General features: G+C 44.3%; 1 protein-coding gene across 1 annotated transcript in view; it reads left to right on the top strand.

Moving 5' to 3' along the window:
• The window catches only part of LOC115458713 (inactive serine/threonine-protein kinase TEX14-like), a gene marked incomplete at its 3' end in the record, with an annotated part of 207,866 nt that overhangs the window by 114,546 nt on the left and 73,793 nt on the right, over positions 1 to 19,527 (top strand). Inside the window, 2 exon segments of the mRNA XM_030188539.1 lie at positions 5,594 to 5,705; positions 15,488 to 15,561. Coding sequence (XP_030044399.1) covers positions 5,594 to 5,705; positions 15,488 to 15,561 — 186 coding nt within the window.

A 19,527-nucleotide genomic window follows, 5' to 3' on the forward strand; every position in this document is an offset into this window, starting at 1 on the left:
GGCATAGAAGCTAGGACGCTGAACTCTTTTGGGAGGAAGATATATCAGGCCTCTATGCTTATCACCTGTATCCAGTCATACCAGCTCTTCATTAGTGTGTACTTGCAGAACTCGGTGCGGTAGCTGTCAGACTTGGTCTAGAATTTGCTTCCTTGTGTCTTTCAGAGGGTGTCTCCCTAGTCTTGCTGGCTTCCAGGAAACATTCCACTAAGAGGTGTTATTCTTTTAAATGGAGGAGGTTTGCTGTCTGGTGTGACAGCAAGGCCATAGATCCCCTTTCTTGTCCTACACAGACCCTGCTTGAATTCTTTCTACACATCAGAGTCTAGTTCAAGACCAACTCCGTAAGGGTTCACCTAGTGCAATTAGTGCTTATCATCAGCGTGTAGAGGTAAGCCTAAATCTGGACAGCCTTTATTTGTTTGCTTCATGACAGGTTTGCGTTTGTCAAAGCCCCCTGTCAGACCTCCGCCAGTGTCAAAGGATCTCAATGTCATTCTCCCCCAGCTGATGAAAGCTCCTTTTAAGCCACTGATTCCTGCTATCTAAATACTTGACCTGGAATGTCATTTTCTTGGTTGCTGTTACTTCACTCGTAGGGTCAGTGAGCTTCAAGCCTTAGTAGTGGGATGCACCTTATACTAAGTTCATCACAACAGAGTAGTCCTCCGTACGCACCCCAATTCCTGCCAAAGATGGTGTCAGAGTTCCATCTGAACCAGTCGATTGTCTTGCCAACATTTTTCCCCCAACATCACCCCCATCCTGGCGAAAGCAGCTTGCTCACCTTGGACTGCAAGAGAGCGCTGGCCTTTTACATGGAGTGGATGAAGCCCTTCAGACAGTCCGCCCAGCTGTTTTTTTCATTTGATCCCAACAGGATGGGGGTCGCCATCGGGAAACGCACCACCTCAATTTGGCTGGCAGATTGCATTTCCCTTCACATATGCCAGGGTTGGGCTGGTTTTGGAGGGTCATGTCACGACTCATAATGTCAGAGCCTTGGCTGCGTCGGTAGCCCACTTGAAGGTCAGCCTCCATGAGGAGATTTACAAGGCTGCAACGTGGTCTTCAGTCCACACATTCACATCTCACTACTGCCTTGAGCAGGATACCCAGCGCAACAGTCGGTTTGGGCAGTCAGTGTTGCAGAATCTGTTTTGGGGTCTAGAATCCAACTCCGCCCTCCTAGGCCCGTTTTATTCTTTTCCAGGCTGCACTCTCATCTATTTTGTATATAGTTTGAGGTTAATCTGCGTTAAGTCCTTGCCGTTGCGAGGCCCAGTTGACCACTGTTCGTTGTTTTGGGTGAGCCTGGATGCTAAGGATTCCCCTACTTGTGAGAATAACAGAACCTGCTTGTCCTCGGAGAAAGTGAAGATATGGCCGTGACATATTCTATTCCAATCTTATATTCCGCTAAATTCCTTAAGTAAGGATTCAAAGTGGATCACAAATAGAGACCTCAACCATACAGAGAAGTACAATAAAAACTAATAAAATTATACAATATTATCAGGCAGGTATTGAATTTGAAAATAGTTAAGTTTTTAAAGCTTTCCAAAGAGTAAATAAGTTGGCAATTCCCTAATCTGCCTTGGGAGACTGTTTGTAGGATAAACAGCATAAAATCTGTTTTACTCTTTTGGTATCTTGCCAGGTATTTGTGACCTGAACTGGCCACTGTTGGAAACAGAATCCTGGGCCTGATGGACCTTCGGTCTGTTCCAGTTAAGGCAATGCTTTTACGTTCCTAGGGAGTCTTAGTGCCCAAGAGATTGCTCCAAAGGAGGATTATTGTACTGTGGACAAAGAACTGTGGGACGCTTATAATATATAAAAGTGGGATAAAGTTTTGAAAATAGCCCAGAGCAGTGGAAGGTACACACAACATTCAGCAGTAGTACCTGGAGAATGGCTGTAGCTGAATATCTGTATACTGCAGTGAGTGCTGTACTATCAGAGTAGCAGCAATATTTAGCCACTATCCCCAGGATTCTATATAGCACGACCAAAATTGCGCGCACAAATCTGGTCATATTCTGGATTTGCAAGCACAATTTAATTACTTAGCCAATCAGTGCTGATAATTGCCATTTAGCAAGCAATTATGACAGATTGGCATTAATTAGAATTTACAACCGGCTCCACGCCTAACTTAGGTGCCAGTATTTACACCAAGTTTTACTTAGCGTAATTGGATGCATCTAGAGTTAGACGTTATTCTATAAACCTGTTAGGCGTATTCTATAAACCATACCAAAATCTAGATGTGGTTTATAGAATACATCTAGGTGGAAGTTTTTTCCGGTGCCAATTTTTCAGGCACCATATATAGAATCTAGTCCTATCTGGGTATCTTATTTGGATACACTTAGGATAGGCTTTTTGTTATGCTAAGTTATCCAGACAGTTAATGGGGTAGTGGTGCTAAACTTCGCTGTTACGCAGATGTTTGGACTCTGCCCCTAGACTGCCCCAGCACTATAAAGGTAATGCCACAGTGATGTGTACAGATATCCAAGTTCATTGACATTTTGATATGCCAGCCTTTAGAGGCCTTTCTAAAACAGCTTACATACATAGTAACATTGGGAAATTAGGGCAATATGCACTAAAAATTCGGTTAAAGCCCTTTCCTTACCGATTCCCTTAGCGAATCAGTAGGAACGGGCATGCATCAAGGAATAGGAATGCAATGAGCTGCTCGTTGTAGCTCACTTGCATTCTCTATTCCGTCGTTAAAAAGTCAGAAAGTCGGTCCCGGTCGAGCACCGCGCAGAGCAGCAAAGCGTATGCTAGCTACTCCTGCGCATGCCAAATACGCCTCTCTGTGCCGCCCGAAGACGCTGTGCTGCTCACCCCCACCGATGTGGCTTGATCCAGCAGGACAGTGCAGTTGAGGACACCCATCCGAAAAAAAGCGTCCATTTTGGCCCCCTAATAATAAAAACGTCTTGTTTTTTTGCAGTGCTTCAATCAGCTGAGAGACCTGGAAATCTCTGAGCCAATTGCAGCGCGTTTAGCTCGGCTGAAAGCGTTGTGATTGGCTCAGGGACTTCCAGGTCTCAGCTGAGTGAAGCACTGCCAAAAAAAGACGTTTTTATTATTAAGGGGGCCAAAATGGACGTTTTTTTCTTGGATGGGCACCCCTTTTGGCCTCCTTCCCCCTTTGCAATAATAAAAACATCTTTATTGGCAGTGTTTCACTCAGCTGAGACCTGGAAGTCCCTGAGCCAATCACAACACGTTCAGCCGAGCTAAATGCGCTGTGATTGGCTCAGGGACTTCCTGGTCTCTCAGCTGAGTGAAGCACAGCCAAAAAAAGACGTTTTATTATTAAGGGGGCCAAAAAAGAGCCTGCAGCATTGGAGCCTGTTTGATTTCTTTTTTTTTTTTAATATAGTGAAGAACATCCATAAAGGACGCTCCTGACGGCACTTGGGCTGTTTTTTCGGGTACAGCACTCCCATAATGGCGTCCATGACAGAGCACATTGCCCGTTTGCTTTTTTGCCCCACCCCCCCCCCCCCCCCCCCCCCCCCCCCCCCCGATTTTTTTTTTTTTACATTTTATGAAGTTTTCCAATCCCGCGCAGCCCCAACGAGAGGTACAGACCTCTCCTTAGATTTCCACCATTTCCAGCGTTAAGGCAATCGGAAAAGGTTAGTGCATCTCATTCAATAGGGTTTGCTACACAATTTGCTCATCTGCATTCCGTTTTCGTTAGCTGCTACTGTCGTCGGAAAAAAGTGTTTAGTGCATGCCAGGGTTTACTACTTGCTCGTTAAGGGCTCGTTAGTTAGTGCATCTGGCCCTTAGAGTGTGAAAGGAAACAAATTTTGATAGGATAGGGCAGCAGATAGTTCTGTAGTACAGTGCTAACTGTAATAGCTTTCCTTGACTACCTCCTCCAGCAGAACACACAAATCTGCACTGGGAAATCAGTTGCCAAAACATCCTGGAATAGGATTGTCTTGCGAGCGGATATGAATCCATCCAAAGAATATGAGGCTTAACTGAAGGGGGTGGGAATTCCAAATGAAGGGCCCTACTGCAGTGAAAATTCTTGATCAAACAAAGTCAAAACAAATGTGTTTGATGGAGGGGACTGTAAAGACAATTCTGTTGGGGCAGAGATTATGGTATAGGGGTGATCCTTTGTTGTGGATCTTATGAATTAGCTAGAGAATTTTATACGTGATCCGATGGGTAACTGGCAATCTGTTTTCTTTGTGGCGTAGTGGTATGATTTGTCTAACTGTAAAACACTACTGTAACTTCACCTAACTGTAAATTGTAAACCACATTGAACCGAAACTTGTTTTTAGATAATAGTGGGATGCAAGAATGCATAAATAAATAAATAGTGCTGCTGAATATCTTTCCCAGCAGCATTTACCTGGATAAATACTTTTTAAATATTGACCCCAATGTTTTTTTCTTTATACCAATTTGTTTTTGAGAAGTGGTACATATATTTTGCAAATAAATATATCCCTCAGATATCACTTTTTATCCAAAATTATTGTTGGAATGTATGCATTTTCCAAAACAGTCATTATATAGCGAGCATTGAAATCCACTAAAAAAAAAAACATTGCAAGGAAAAGAGATAAAGTACATAATTGGTTTGGTCAGATTACATTCGGTGTTTTCATTCTTAAAACTAAAAATTTCAAGTAACTGAGTGAAATGCAATGGTCAATAAGGAACATAAAGTTGCATTGCAATTGACATAGAAAGCAGTTCAATTATATAATAAATAAATACATATCACTAGCACAGTTCTGTAACTAGAAGTCATTGGCAAACTGTCAGTGTAATGTATCTCTTAGTTCAGTTCATTTAAATGATTTTTCCCTCCAGTAGGAGGCTTTATCACCAAATATTTGCCTATATGTTGAGTTAGTGTAATGAGCTGCAGTAGAGGACATAAAGGGCCCCTTTTACAAAGTGGCGTTAAGCCCAACGTGGGCTTACCGCTTCCTAAAAAGGGAGTACTGCTGGTCTACTGTAGCAGCCCGGCGGTACGTCCACCCCCAGCACGCCATCATATCTGGAGCTTCAAAATATATTTGTTTTTGTAACACTGGTGTGTACCTGGCGTTAATTCGGGCACTGCTGCACTCTGCCCAGTTACCGCCAGGTTAGTGTGGAAGCCCTGAGGTGGCGCTAAGGGTCCCCCCCCCCCCCCCCCCGAATAGCTGTGCGGCAAGTGCTTCAACTTGCTGAATGGCCATTTCTTTAAAAAAAAAAAAGAAAGACCTACCTTTACCCGCTGCGGTAAAAGGGGACCTCGTCGAACTTCAAAAACACAGGCCCCCTTTTGCTGCAGCTTGGTAAAAGGTGCCCAAAATGAAGAACATTGCACTGGTGATAGTGCCCTCTGCTGTTAGGACTATAGAAAGTGGACTATTATAAAAAGGTAAAAATATCAAATTTTAATATATTTTAGATTTTCTAACAGCTTCATCTGTGGGCAAACTGCAGATTATACTAGGCAATGAATTTTAAATAATTTTGCATTAGCTTTATAATTCTGACTAAAGAAATGAGATGCATGAAAAAGTGTTTAATGGATTACTGATATTGCAGCCATTATATGATGAAGTCCTTGCAAGAAAGAAGACAAATATTAATTCTCAGAACTACAGAGGTGATGATGGATGGTCAGCTGAAAGAGGAGGGAAAGACACTCTCAGGTGAGTTCTACTTGTCTCAAAACCATGACCTTCAGTCACCCTTTGATCCTGGAATGTCAGATATTTAAGATCATTGTGTGGTTTATTGAGTTGGATTGCAGCAAATTTAAAATGCAGATCATTTTACAAGATTGCATTATTTTGGGGAAAATTATCTTTATATAATATAAAATGTAATTTGGAAAAGGAGTGCTTTGATTATACAGAAAAGATCATATGGTAAAATTTGTTTCTCCAAAGACAAGCAAAATACAAGTCCTCGCACCTGGGAGATGTTCTCCAGCAGAGCTTGCATGAGTAAGCCTATACAACTTAGAAAAACTTTCTAGAAGCGAATGCATTTTAGTTCCTGCTGTGTATATAACCTCCCTATCAACCCACTCATTACTTTTACCTCACCCATTTCTATTCTTCTATCACCTTCTCCCACTACTCCAAACAGCGTTACACCTAATCACACTGACCACCCTTCAACATCTTCAGTCCTTCTGTGACTGTTCTCTTGTGCTTGACTGCTTAAATATTTTAAATTTAAATGCTTTACGTTTTGTCTATTAGATTGTAAGCTCTTTGAGCAGGGACTGTCTTTCTTCTGTGTTTGTACAGCGCTGCGTACACTTTGTAGCGCTCTAGAAATGTTAAATAGTAGTAGTAGTATTGTCATGTTGGGCCTCCTCAGTCTTTTTCTCCCATAGAGCCAATATGACTTTTTTTACTTTCCTTTCTCTCTTTTAAAGGCATTTTTTTTCTTTTCATACTCTGTTGTTGTTTGTGGACCTCTCTATTTCCCCTCTAGTTATTTCTGTAGTTAAGGATTTTTGGTCATTTTCAAGTTTTCTTTATTTTTTTGTGAGCTTGCCTTCTGTTACCCTATTTTTTTTGGTTGGGCCTGATCTTTTTAAAACCTGAGTCATTTGATTTAATTATTAAATCCTCGGAGAAGTCCCCCTTTAGCTTTGTAAAAAATTGGATGCTTCAGCAAGACCATATCCAGTGCAGATCCACAGCTGGTTCTTACAGTTCTTTGGACCTGGTCACAAACCATGAAGAGTAGAGTAAACGAGTCTGGTCCATTGATGATGACATTGGAGATATCAGACTTGAGGGGTCCAGGAGCTGCACAGGACACTGAAGATATGTGAACATTAAGTGTGTATCAATTTATCTTGATGTCGAGTGTTGATATAGGCCATTGGGATGGGTATTGGCTGATTTCCTGCCTGAAGAAGAGGATTTATTGTTTTCTTCAACATAGAGGGCAAGTGTTGTCAAGTAGAGGCCCAAAGTATTGATGAGCCCCGTTGGATTGTGATGCCAAGGGCACTGAGGTATGTCAACTGAAAGCATCCCCAAATAGAAGTCCTCTCAACTTCCTCAGTGTCAGAGGGGCCACTTCAAACTCCCAGAATTCAAAGAAGAATTCACTATAAATGTTAGTGCTCCTATTTAATCAATACTGTAGAAAATATGTATGAAGAGATTCAGAAAGGTCATCTATTTATCTTCAAGGACAAGCAGGTTTGCATATTCTCACTTATGGGTAGACACTGATTCGTGTCATCCGGTTCGGCATTTATGGCAAAGTAAAAAAAAAAGCAGAGCTTTATCGAAGCAAGAGCCGTGCTCCACCGCGCGAACGCGGTCTCAGTTTCATTTTCTCCGCGTGAAAAGAGGTTGTGTTCTACCAGTGCAGTTCACATGTTCGTTTTTTGTAGCTTTTGAGTGCCTTTGGCTTATTTTTTTGTATTTTTCTTTCTATTTTTCACCTTGTTTTCTTTATTAAAAAAAAAAGTTCCTTTATTTTTTAGTTTTCTTTCTGCTCGTGTTTGTTTTCATTCTTTTTTGACGTGGGCTGCCTTTAAATCCTGACTCCGATTGGGAACCCCTTTTTTGTGCCTTTGTCCCTTTTTCAGGCACCATTGAGCTGTTTGATTTGGCCGGCGATGTCTTCTCTTCCATGTCCACGAAGACTCCCAGTGACTTCAAGTGCTGTACTCGGTGCAACCGAACCATTACAGGGAAAAGACACCCATTCTTGGTGTCTGCAGTGTATTACGGGGAAAAGACACCCATTCTTGGTGTCTGCAGTGTCATAAGTATTGCCATACTGAGACAGACCAAAGGTCCATCAAGCCCAGCATCCTGTTTTCAACAATGGCCAATCCAGGTCACAAATACCTGGCAAGATCCCCAAAATAGTACAAAACATTTTATGCTGCTTATCCCAGAAATAGTGGATTTTCCTCAAGTCCAATTTAATAATAGTCTATGGACTTTTCCTTTAGGAAGCCATCCAAACCTTTTTTTAAACTCTGCTAAGCTAACCACCTTGACCATATTTTCTGGCAACGAATTCCAGAGTTGAATTACACGTTGGGTGAAGAAACATTTTCTCCGATTCGTTTTAAATTTACTACTTTGTAGCTTCATCGCATGCCCCCTAGTCCTAGTATTTTTTGAAAGCGTAAACAGACGCTTCACGTCTACCCCTTCCACTCCACTCATTATTTTATAGACCTCTATCATATCTCCCCTCTGCCGTCTTTTCTCCAAGCTGAAGTGCTCCAGCCGCTTTAGCCTTTCCTCATAGGGAAGTCATCCCATCCCCTTTATCATTTTCGTTGCCCTTCTCTGCACCTTTTCTAATTCCACTATATCTTTATTGAGATGCGGCGACCAGAATTGAACACAGTATTCAAGGTGTGGTCGCACCATGGAGCAATACAAAGGCATTATAACGTACTCATTTTTGTTTTCCATTCCTTTCCTAATAATACCTAACATTCTATTTGCTTTCTTAGCCGCCGCAGCATACTGAGCAGAAGGTTTCAACGTATCATCAACGGTGACACCTTTCTTGGTCGGTGACTCCTAACGTGGAACCTTGCATGACGTCGCTATAATTCGGGTTCCTCTTTCCCACATGCATCATTTTGCACTTGCTCACATTAAATGTCATCTGCCATTTAGACGCCCAGTCTCCCAGTCTCGTAAGGTCCTCTTGTAATTTTTCACAATTCTACTGCAATTTAACGACTTTCAATTCTACTGCAATTTAACAACTTTGAATAACTTTGTGTCATCAACAAATTTAATTACCTCACTAGTTACTCTCATCTCTAGGTCATTTATAAATATGTTAAAAAGCAGCGGTCCCAGCACAGACCCCTGGGGAACCCCACCAACTACCCTTCTCCATTGAGAATACTGACCATTTAACCCTACTCTCTGTTTTCTATCCTTTAATCTGTTTTTAATCCACAATAGGACACTACCTCCTATCCCATGCCTCTCCAGTTTCCTCTTGAGTCTTTCATGAGGTACTTTGTCAAGCACCTTCTGAAAATCCAGATACACAATATCAACTGGCCCACCTTTATCCATATGTTTATTCACCCCTTCAAAGAAATGTAATAGATTGGTGAGGCAAGATTTCCCTTCAATAAATCCATGTTGGCTTTGTCTCATTAATCCATGCTGTTGAATATGCTCTGCAATTTTGTTCTTTATAATAGTCTCTACCATTTTGCCCAGCACCGAAGTAAGACTCACTGGTCTATGATTTCCAGGATCGCCCCTGGAACCTTTTGAAAAAATTGGCGTTACATTGGCCACCCTCCAGTCTTCCGGTACCACGCTCGATTTTAAGGATAAATTACGTATTACTAACAATAGTTCCGCAAGTTCATTTTTCAGTTCTATCAGTACTCTGGGATGAATACTCTTCAATTTGTCAAATTGCCCCTTTACATCCTCTAGGTCTCTTCTCAGAGACATCTATCCTTTTTCTTCTTCCACTTCAGTCCAACATTGGCATCTGTCTGAGTCAGATGATACCTATGGACCAATCAGAAATGGTGTAATTCTGTCCAGCAGAAGTCATGGTCATGAAGAGAGCTTTCTTAAAGCAAAGAAACTGTTATCAGACGTTTAGCAAACCTCCCTGTCGGGTCTCATACTCCTGGAGTCATCTGTCTCTGTGAGATAGCTCCTCCACTCTTCTCAGGGGATAACTGGAGGCTAGTTTGCAGCAAACAATGTGTCCTTGGATGAAGCCATCATGGTATGCCCAGCAATAATGTTCCTTTGTAGAAAAGCTGGTTTCTGATGGTTATAAATGTATTCAGGCCACAGGCTGTAGAATTCATATTGGTTATAAGAGTATAATTCAGGCTTGTATAGGCCCCAGACAAGCAAATGTGAGATAGCAGGAAACACTCCTACAGAACACATCACTTTCAGAACCGCGTGCTGCCTTTTGGCAAGTGTCTAGTGTTATCAGGCTTATTTTCGAAAGAGAAGGACGCCCATCTTTCGATACATCGGAAGATGGGTGTCCTTCTCAGGGTTGCCCAAATCTGCATAATTGAAAGCCGATTTTGGGCGTCCTCAACTGCTTTCCGTCACGGGGACGACCAAAGTTCCCGGGGGCATGTCGGAGGCGGGACTTGGGCATGCCTAACACATGGACGTCCTCGACCCATAATCGAAAAAAGAAGGGCACCCCTGACGAGCAGTTGGATGACTTTACTTGGTCCATTTTTTGTTACGACCAAGCCACGAAAAGGTGCCCGAACTGACCAGATGACTACTGGAGGGAATCGGGGATGACCTCCCCTTACTCCCCCAGTGGTCACTAACCTCCTCCCACCCTAAAAAAAATAGTTTAAAAATATTTTGTGCCAGTCTCTATGCCAGCCTCAAATGTCATACTCCGGTCCATTGCAGCAGTATGCAGGTCCCTGGAGCAGTTTTAGTGGGTGCAGTGCACTTCAGGCAGGCAGACCCAGGCCCACCCCCCCTCAGTGTTACACTTGTGGTAGTAAATGTGAGCCCTCCAAAACCCACCAGAAATCCACTGTGCCCACATGTAGGTGCCCCCCTTCACCTTTAAGGGCTATGGTAGTGATACAGTTGTGGGTAGTGGGTTTTGGGGGGCTCAGCACACAAAGTAAGGGAGCTATGTACCTGGGAGCTTTTTCTGAAGTCCACTTCAGTGCCCCCTAGGGTGCCCGGTTGGTGTCCTTGCATGTCAGGGGGACCAGTGCACTACGAATGCTGGCTCCTCCCACGACCAAAGGGCTTGCATTTGGTCATTTCTGAGATGGGCGTCCTCGGTTTATTTATTGCCGAAAATCAGAAATGACCAAGTCTAAGGATGACCATCTCTAAGGTAGACCTAAATTTCCAGATTTGAGCGTCCTTGACCGTATTATCGAAATGAAAGATGGACATCCCTTCACGGGGATGTCCTGCGAAGATGTCCTCAGAAAAACTTGGGCGTCCCCTTCGACTATGCCCCTCCACGTGTTCCTTTATCTCAACGACTGGCTGGTGTAGAGCATCTCAGAGGACGGTGATCAGGAGTTCATGTGGATGACTATTTGGGTGCTCGAGCTACTAAGGTTCATTTTAAATTACCCCAAACCCCATCTCCACCCTGTACAGAGATTGGAATTCATAGGAACCCTGCTCGACACGCAGAAGGTTCAGGCTTTCCTCCTGGAAGCCAGAGCAGACAACCTTGTTTTGCCGGCCTCCAAGGTTTCAGCCTGCAGGTCATAGCTCTGCAGATATTGAGATCGCTGGGCCACATGTCTTCCACAGTGTATGTTATACCTATGACATGTCTCAATATGAGATCTGGCTTCTCAGTGGTATGAAATCACTGGTAGTCTACAAGATGTCATTCAACTGTCCCCAGTGTCTTCAGTGGTGGACAATTAGATCCAATTTGACTCTGGGACTTCCAATTCAAATTTCTCAGCCGCAAAATTTGCTGACGACGGATGCGTCTCTCCTGGGTTGGGGAGCTCATGTAGATGGGTTCCACACTCAAGGAACTTGGTCCCTTCAGTAAACAAATCTTCAGATCAACCTCCTGTAGCTTCGAGAAGTCTGGAAAGCTCTAAGGGCTTTCAGAGATCAGCTGTCCCATGAAATCATTCTCATTCAAATGGACAATCAGGTTGCAATGTATTACATCAACAAGTATGGGACCACCGGATCTAGCCCTCTGTTTTAGGAAGCAGTCCGGATGTGGCATTGGGATTTCCTTCATCGCATGTTTCTCCGAGCCGCTTATCTGGCAGGCGCAAACACCCTGGCCAACAGACTGAGCAGGGTAATGCAACCACACGAGTAGTCTCTCAGTATGGGCATGGCCCGCAAGATCTTCCGAGCGTGGGGCACCCCCTCAGTAGATCTTTCTGCCACTCAGACCAGTCACAAGGTCCCTCAGTTCTATTCCAGTCTTCAGTCCCACGACAGACAAGCATTGGATGCCTTCCTCCTCAATTGGGGGACAGGCCTCCTATATGCTTATCCTCTGATACCTCTAATAGGAAAGACTTTGTTGAAACTCAAGCAAGACAATGGAACCATGATTCTGATTGCCCTGTACTGGCCTGGCAGATTTGGTTCCCCTCTGAAGAACCATGGAGATTGGGATGTAGAAGCGATCCCTCGTTCTCAGTGATGAGAGTCGGAAAAACACTCCAATCTCCAGTCTCTGGCTCTGGCTCTCACAGTGGGGATGGGGCGACTTCCCTATGAAGAAAGACTAAGGAGGCTAGAGCTTTTCAGCTTGGAGAAGAGACGACTGAGGGGAGACATGATAGAGGTATATAAAATAATGAGTGGAGTGGAACAGGTGGATGTGAAGCGTCTGTTCACGCGTTCCAAAAATACTAGGAGTAGGGGGAATGCGATGAAACTACAGTGTAGTAAATTTAAAACAAATAGGAGAAAATGTTTCTTCACCCAACGCATAATTAAACTCTGGAATTTGTTGCCGGAGAACGTAGTGAAGGCGGTTAGCTTGGCAGAGTTTAAAAAGGGGTTGGACGGTTTCCTAAAAGACAAGTCCATAGACCACTACTAAATGGACTTGGGAAAAATCCACAATTTTGGGAATAACATGTATAAAATGTTTGTACATTTGGGTAGCTTGCCAGGTGCCCTTGACCTGGATTGGCCGCTGTCGTTGGACAGGATGCTGGGCTTGATGGACCTTTGGTCTTTTCCCAGTATGGCATTACTTATGTACTTATGAGAGCTTAGAATTTGCGTTGTTGGGTCTTTCTGAGGGTGTCTCCCGGGTCTTGCTGGCTTCCAGGAAAGATTCCACTAAGAGATGTTACTCTTTTTTTAAATGGAGGAGGCTTGCTGTCTGCTGTGAGAGCAGGGCCCTAGATCCCCTTACTTGTCCTACACAAACCTTGCTTGAATACCTTCTACACTTGTCAGAGTCTGGTGTCAAGACCAACTCAGGTTCACCTTAGTGCAATTAGTGCTTGTCATCATCGTATAGAAGGTAAGCCCATCTCTGGTGTCAAACTCAGTAACCCCAGGTGGTGAGCCCCTGTGCCAAACAGAGTTCGGCAGCCAGACAACCCTGATCTTACTTGAAGAATCAGGGCAGGAACTCCTCAGGAGGGTTGAACGGGTCACACAAAGGCAACTGGCAGAGGACCCAGTCAGGATTCAGACACAGGAACCAGAGAAACCAGGGATACAGTCCGGAACCAGAGCAAAGGTTCAAAAGCGGATGGTAGACATAAGCAAAGTCCAGGTCCAAGCAAGTGTTCCAAGGCAGGTGACAAATAGAAGCAAAGTCCAGGTCCAGGTAAATGTTCCAAGGCAGGCGACAAACAAAAGCAAAGTCCAGGTCCAGGCTAAGTTCCAAGGCAGGCGGCAAACAAAAGCAAAGTCCAGGACCAGGCTAAGTTCCAAGGCAGGTGGCGAACAAAAGTAAAGTCCAGGTCCAGGCTAAGTTCCAAGGCAGGTGGCGAACAAAAGCAAAGTCCAGGTCCAGGCTAGGTTCCAAGGCAGGCGGCAAACAAAAGCAAAGTCCAGGTCCAGGCTAGGTTCCAAGGCAGGCAGCAAACAAAAGCAAAGTCCAGGTCAAGGCAAGAGTTCCAAGAGGCAAAGATCAGTCCAACAATGAATGACAGCACCACGGAATCCACACAGGTAGAAGCCGAATCAACGAGAGTCTCAACATGCTGTTCCTAAATAGCCCTACCCATCAGGAGGACAGGGAACAGCTGACAGGAGGCGGAGCCACCATGACCGTGACTCAACCGCCCCGGATAGGTCAGCCAGAAACAGGAGGCGGAGTCAGCCGAGATCGGCCAATCCGGGCGTTACAGGGAGTGTCTTTGTTGTCCTTGGGCTCAGCGCCCGAAAAGAATCCTTTTCTTCGAGGACGCCAGCACTGCCAACATTGCCGACGTTCCCCAGCTGTACTGACGCGGAGCGGAGGACCGGAGCAGCCCCGACAGTTGATAGGACTCCACTGGGGCTCTGCAGGAACCCCGTGTCCGACCGCCCTTCCGGCCAGCGCTCCCTGCAGCAGACAAGGCGCGGGACGGCCGATGGAGGAGCGGCACAGGTGAGGGACGCGACATCTGGACATCCTTTAGTTGTTCGCTTCATGAGAGGTTTGCTTTTGTCAAAGCCCCCTATCAAACTCCCGCCACTGTCATGGGATCTCAGTCGTTCTCACCCAGCTGATGAAAGTTCCTTTTGAGCCACTGAATTCCTGCCGTCTGAAGTACTTGACCTGAAAGGTCACTTTCTTGGTGGCTGTTACTTCAGCTCATAGGATCAGTGAGCTTCAGGCCTTAGTAGTGGATGCACCTTATTCTAAGTTTCATCACAACAGAGTAGTCCTCCTCATGCACCCTAAGTTCCTGCCGAAGGTGATGTTGGAGTTTCACATGATCCAGTCAGTCTTGCCAACATTCTTTCCCCAACCTCATTCCCATCCTGGCGAAAGCAGCTTGCACACTTTGGCCTGCAAGACAGGATTGAACTACTGCATGGAGAGGACAAGACTCCACAGACAGTCCACCCAGCTTTTTGTTTCTTTTGATCCCAACAGGATGGGGGTCGCCATTGGAAAATGCACCATCTCAATTTTGCTGGCAGATTGCATTTCCTTCACTTATGCCTAGGCTGGGTTGGCTTTGGAGGGTCATGTCATGGCTCATAATGTCAGAGCCATGGCTTCGCCAGTAGCCCACTTGAGGTCAGCCTTCACTGAGTAAATTTGCAAGGCTGCAACGTGGTCTTCAGTCCACACAGTCACATCACACTACTTCCTTGGGCAGGATACTCGACGCGACAATCAGTTTGGGTAGTCTTTGTTGCAGAATCTGTTTGGTGTCTAGAATCCAACTCCACCCTCCTAGGCCTGTTTTATTTTGTTCCAGGCTGCACTCTCATTCAGATAGTATATAGTTTCAGGTAATGTCGTCACCATTGCGAGGTCCAATTGACCATGGTTTGTTGTTTTGGGTGAGCCTGGATGCTAGGGTTTCCCCACATGTGAGAATAAGCAAGCCTGCTTGTCCTCAGAGAAAGCAAAGTTACTTACCTGTAGCAGGTATTCTTCGAGGACAGCAGGCTTCATATTCTCACAGTATCGCCCACCTCCCTTTGGAGTTGTCTCCATTATTTTATTTTTATCCCTTTGCTTTGAAATTAAACCGAAACGACTGCGTTTGCATGGTAGGCGGGTAGGAACTTGGACATGCGCGCTGGAGCGTGGCTCGCGCTTCACTAAAGCTCTGTTTTTTTCACTATGGCATAAATGCTGGACCGGACAACTTGGATCGGCGACTACCCACACTTGAGAATATGAAGCCTGCTGTACTCGGAGAATACCTGCTGCAGGTAAGTATCTTCGCTTTATGTGAAGACTGCCCTACTTAATATCAGTTTTTTAGCAGTATTGCATAGAAGAGGAATAATTTAATGTTCTTGAATTATTTTAGACCTGTTGAAGTGTATTTCAGAAGCCGTAAAAGAAGAAAAAATGAAAAAAAAGTCATACCATCTAGATGGGCATGTAAGTAGAAAATTCAAGACATTTAGATATAAGGAAATTGCTAAATAGAATTTCAAGTACATAGTGCTTTGATATTTTATAATATGTATTGAGATATAATCTAAAATAAGGTAGGGTTGCTTCTTACTCTTACTTAGTAACTGTTACTTACATAGTGTTTGTAGAGGTGAAGTGTTACGACAGAACTTGGCTTTCACCTGGAAGGTGGAGAGAGAGAGATACACCCACAAAATGTATGCTAGAGTGGGCTTTACTATATCCTGTATATTGTGTGTATGTGTGATAATAAGCCCATAAATATACAGGGGTAGATACTGTTACATTCAGGGTAGTGAGCCCTTGGTTCGTAGACACAGTGTACGATAGACTGAATCCTAACAAGCAGCGTACAGGATAGGCCCAAACTAGAATGTGGAAACAAAGAACAGATCAGTGGTAGATACGAACAAGTCTTTATTGTAGAGTTTCAACCAAATAAAATGCCCGACACAGGTTGTGTTTCGCCGAAAGGGGCTGTGTTGGGGGCTACAAAATAATAAACAAAATTACAAATATGAAAACAAAATCACTAAAAAAAATTAAAAATTGAAAACCATGACATGTCAAACAAAATGCAGTAGACCAATATATATACATGTATAGCATATGCACGTATAAAGAACATTAATAATATTAAATAACAAATAATACTCTGATTTAAAAAGAATAGATGGATATGACACATATAGGGGCCCTTTTACAGAGCGGCGGATAAGCTCAACGTGAACTTACCGCTCGCTCTTCTGGGACTACCGCCGACCCATCGTGGCCATCAACGGTAGTCCTGCCCCGAGCGCACACCATTTCTGAGGGAAAAAGAAAACCCCCGGAAATGTCTTGCGCGGCAATAACTTGGCAGTAATTGGGCATCGCCACACGCTGCCCGGTTAGCGGGGCAGCCCTTATCGCCACCTCAGTGGGTGGTGGTAAGAGCTCCCTGCCACATGGCCACGCGGTAAGAGTTCTCTCACCACGTGGCCAATTTTTTTTTGGGGGGGGGGGGCACATTTGTTAAAACTCAAAGTAAAGTAAAATGTCTCTTAAAAACAACATAATCTCTTTAAACTCATAGGACATATATTCCCAAACAACATACCAAGGATAACATACATATAAAATGTTGTAGAAGTAGGACACATACCTATGTTGTGATCTTCCCCACCAAAAAATCTAAAGGGTTTATTTACTAATTTCTACCATAGACATCTACAAAAATTAAGAACAAAAACCAGACTGCTGAACCACCTCATATACAATAAAAAGGTTGCATATTTATTTATTTACTAGTAAAAGAGGCCCGTTTCAGATCAAATGAAACAGGTGCTAGCAAGGTGCTTGTCGCCAACACCCCCCCCCTCCCTGGCCAACCCCTTCGTTATTCTTCCATTGCTCCGCCCCCAACGTCATGACGTTTGACGCGAGGGCGGGGCCCGGAGCGATTTCCCACCCCTCCCTGCCAACCCCTTCGTTGTTCTGCCATTGCTCCGCCCTCGAGGGCGGGGCCCGGAGCGATTTCCCACCCCCCACGCCTCCCTGCCTCCCTCCCTGCCAACCCCTTCGTTGTTCTGTCATTGCTCCGTCCTCGAGGGCGGGGCCCGGAGTGATTTTGGTGGCTTCACCACCACGAACCTTCGAACCTTTTTGAAGGAAGTCAGGGCTTGGCTTCACTGACATCAGTGTCCTCAGAACGTTGAGGGTGAGTTTTATTATAGTAGATTTGATACATTTGTATCCCACATTTTCCCACCTATTTGTAGGCTCAATGTGGCTTACATAGTACCGGAGGGCCTTTGCAGGCTCTGGTGTGAACAAAAACAGGGTGATGTTGTGGTAAGATCAAGTTCATGTGGCACAGCCACATTAGGGAATCGTATATAAAACAATAAATTGAAAAATCCAAATGGAAAATAAACAAGTTACTCAATGCTCAAATGAGTAAGGCAGCATAGTAGAAAAAACCAGCATAATCTCAACTCAAAATTCAAAGGCTGTGAACCAAAAAGACAAAACACATCAGTTACATTAACTAAAATATCTGTTCCCACCGTAACTCTCCAGAAGGTGGCAACCTATGCATTATACAAAACTCAATAACCGCTCTCCAGGAGATGACAGCATGCTCATACACACACCTCAGTGTTTCTGGAAAAAACGATGAATGGAGCCAGCATAACATATACCTATACAGAGGTCAAGATTCAACTAAAAGATTGGCGCCAAAATATCGGAAAACAAAGATGAAAAATAAAAAAACCAAAAAAACTTAATAGTGAGGTGCTGACTTACAAAGTCTAATCCCAAAAATTAGAAACTCAAAAAGTCTCTATAAGTTATGAAATCGGAAGTGCTGCCAGTAATAAAATATGCAAGTATGATAACAAAGTAAGCATAATCGAAAGCCGATTTTGGGCGTCCTCAACTGCAGTCCGTCGCGGGGACGACCAAAGCTCACAGGGGCATGTCGGAGGCGTAGCAAAGCCGGGACTGGGGCATACTCAGCCGATAATGGAAAAAAGAAGGGCGTCCCTGACGAGCATTTGGTCGATTTTACTTGGTCCATTTTTTTCACAACCAAGCCTCAAAAAGGTGTCCAAACTGACCAGATGACCACTGGAGGGAATTGGAGATGACCTCCCCTTACTTCCCCAATAGTTACCAACCCCCTCCCACCCTAAAAAAAAAAAAAAATTTTGCCATCCTCAAATGTCATACCCAGCTCCATCAACAGAAAACGTATTTACAATATCAATGTCTCTGGTAACATTCAACCACTTGTGTACACAAACCAGGACTCTTAGCCACCAACTTCAAGAAAGTGCTAGCAAAACAGTTCACACCAGTATAATGTGGCAGATCTATAATTTATATGTATAGAGTACCCTCAGATATAAACCACTGTAACTGCAGTCAATAATGCTGCTAAAAAGTGGCATAGCACTTCTTTCATTGGGTAACTCTGACAATTTTTTGGGGAGAGCAACATATGCTCATTTTTTTATGCATCCCAATCACCACAGTGCTATAAAATCACTTGTAACTTTTAAAATAGTATATACTAGGTGAAAACTGTGCACTTATCTTTTGAGTTCTTGCCTCCCAGGCAGAACTGTCTTGCCTTGTTAAAACATTTATCAGTTGCCTTTCCCTGGAACTGCCCGACTCCGCGGGGTTTCAATCTCTTTCCTCAGGGACAAGGGTTAAGGCTGCATAGATGTTATCTTCCTCCTTCTTTGTTGCTTCTTTTCTTTGTTCAAGCAATCCACAAAACAAGGCCCAGCTCCATGACAGCAGTATGCAGGTCCCTGGAGCAGTTTTAGTGGGTGCAGTGCACTTCAGGCAGGCGGACTCATGCCCATCCCCCCCACCTGTTACACTTGTGGTGGTAAATGTGAGCCCTTCAAAACCCACCTGAAGCCCACTTTACCCACATGTAGGTGCCCCCTTCACCCTTTAGAGCTATGGTAGTGGTGTACAGTTGTGGGGAGTGGGTTTTTTGGGGGGGGTTTGGGGGGCTCAGCACCGAAGGTAAGGGAGCTATGCACCTGGGAACAATTTGTGAAGTCCACTGCAGTGCCCCCTAGGGTGCCCGGTTGGTGTCCTGACATGTGAGGGGGACCAGTGCACTACGACTACTAGCTCCTCCCATGACCAAATGCCTTGGATTTGGTAGTTTTTGAGATGGGTGTCCTCGGTTTCCATTATGGCCGAAAACCGGGGACAACCATCTCTAAGGTTGACCTAAATGTTGAGATTTGGGCGTCCCCGACCGTATTATCGAAACGAAAGATGGACGGCCATCTTGTTTCGATAATACGGGTTTCCCCGCCCCTTTCCTGGGACGTCCTTAGAGATGGGTGTCCTTAGAGATGGTTGTCCCAGTTCGATTATGCCCCTCGTATCTATAAAATTAAAGTTAATTAAATAACA

The sequence above is a fragment of the Microcaecilia unicolor genome, unplaced genomic scaffold, assembly GCF_901765095.1.
Source record: "Microcaecilia unicolor unplaced genomic scaffold, aMicUni1.1, whole genome shotgun sequence".
In the NCBI taxonomy this organism is placed as follows: Eukaryota; Metazoa; Chordata; class Amphibia; order Gymnophiona; family Siphonopidae; genus Microcaecilia; species Microcaecilia unicolor.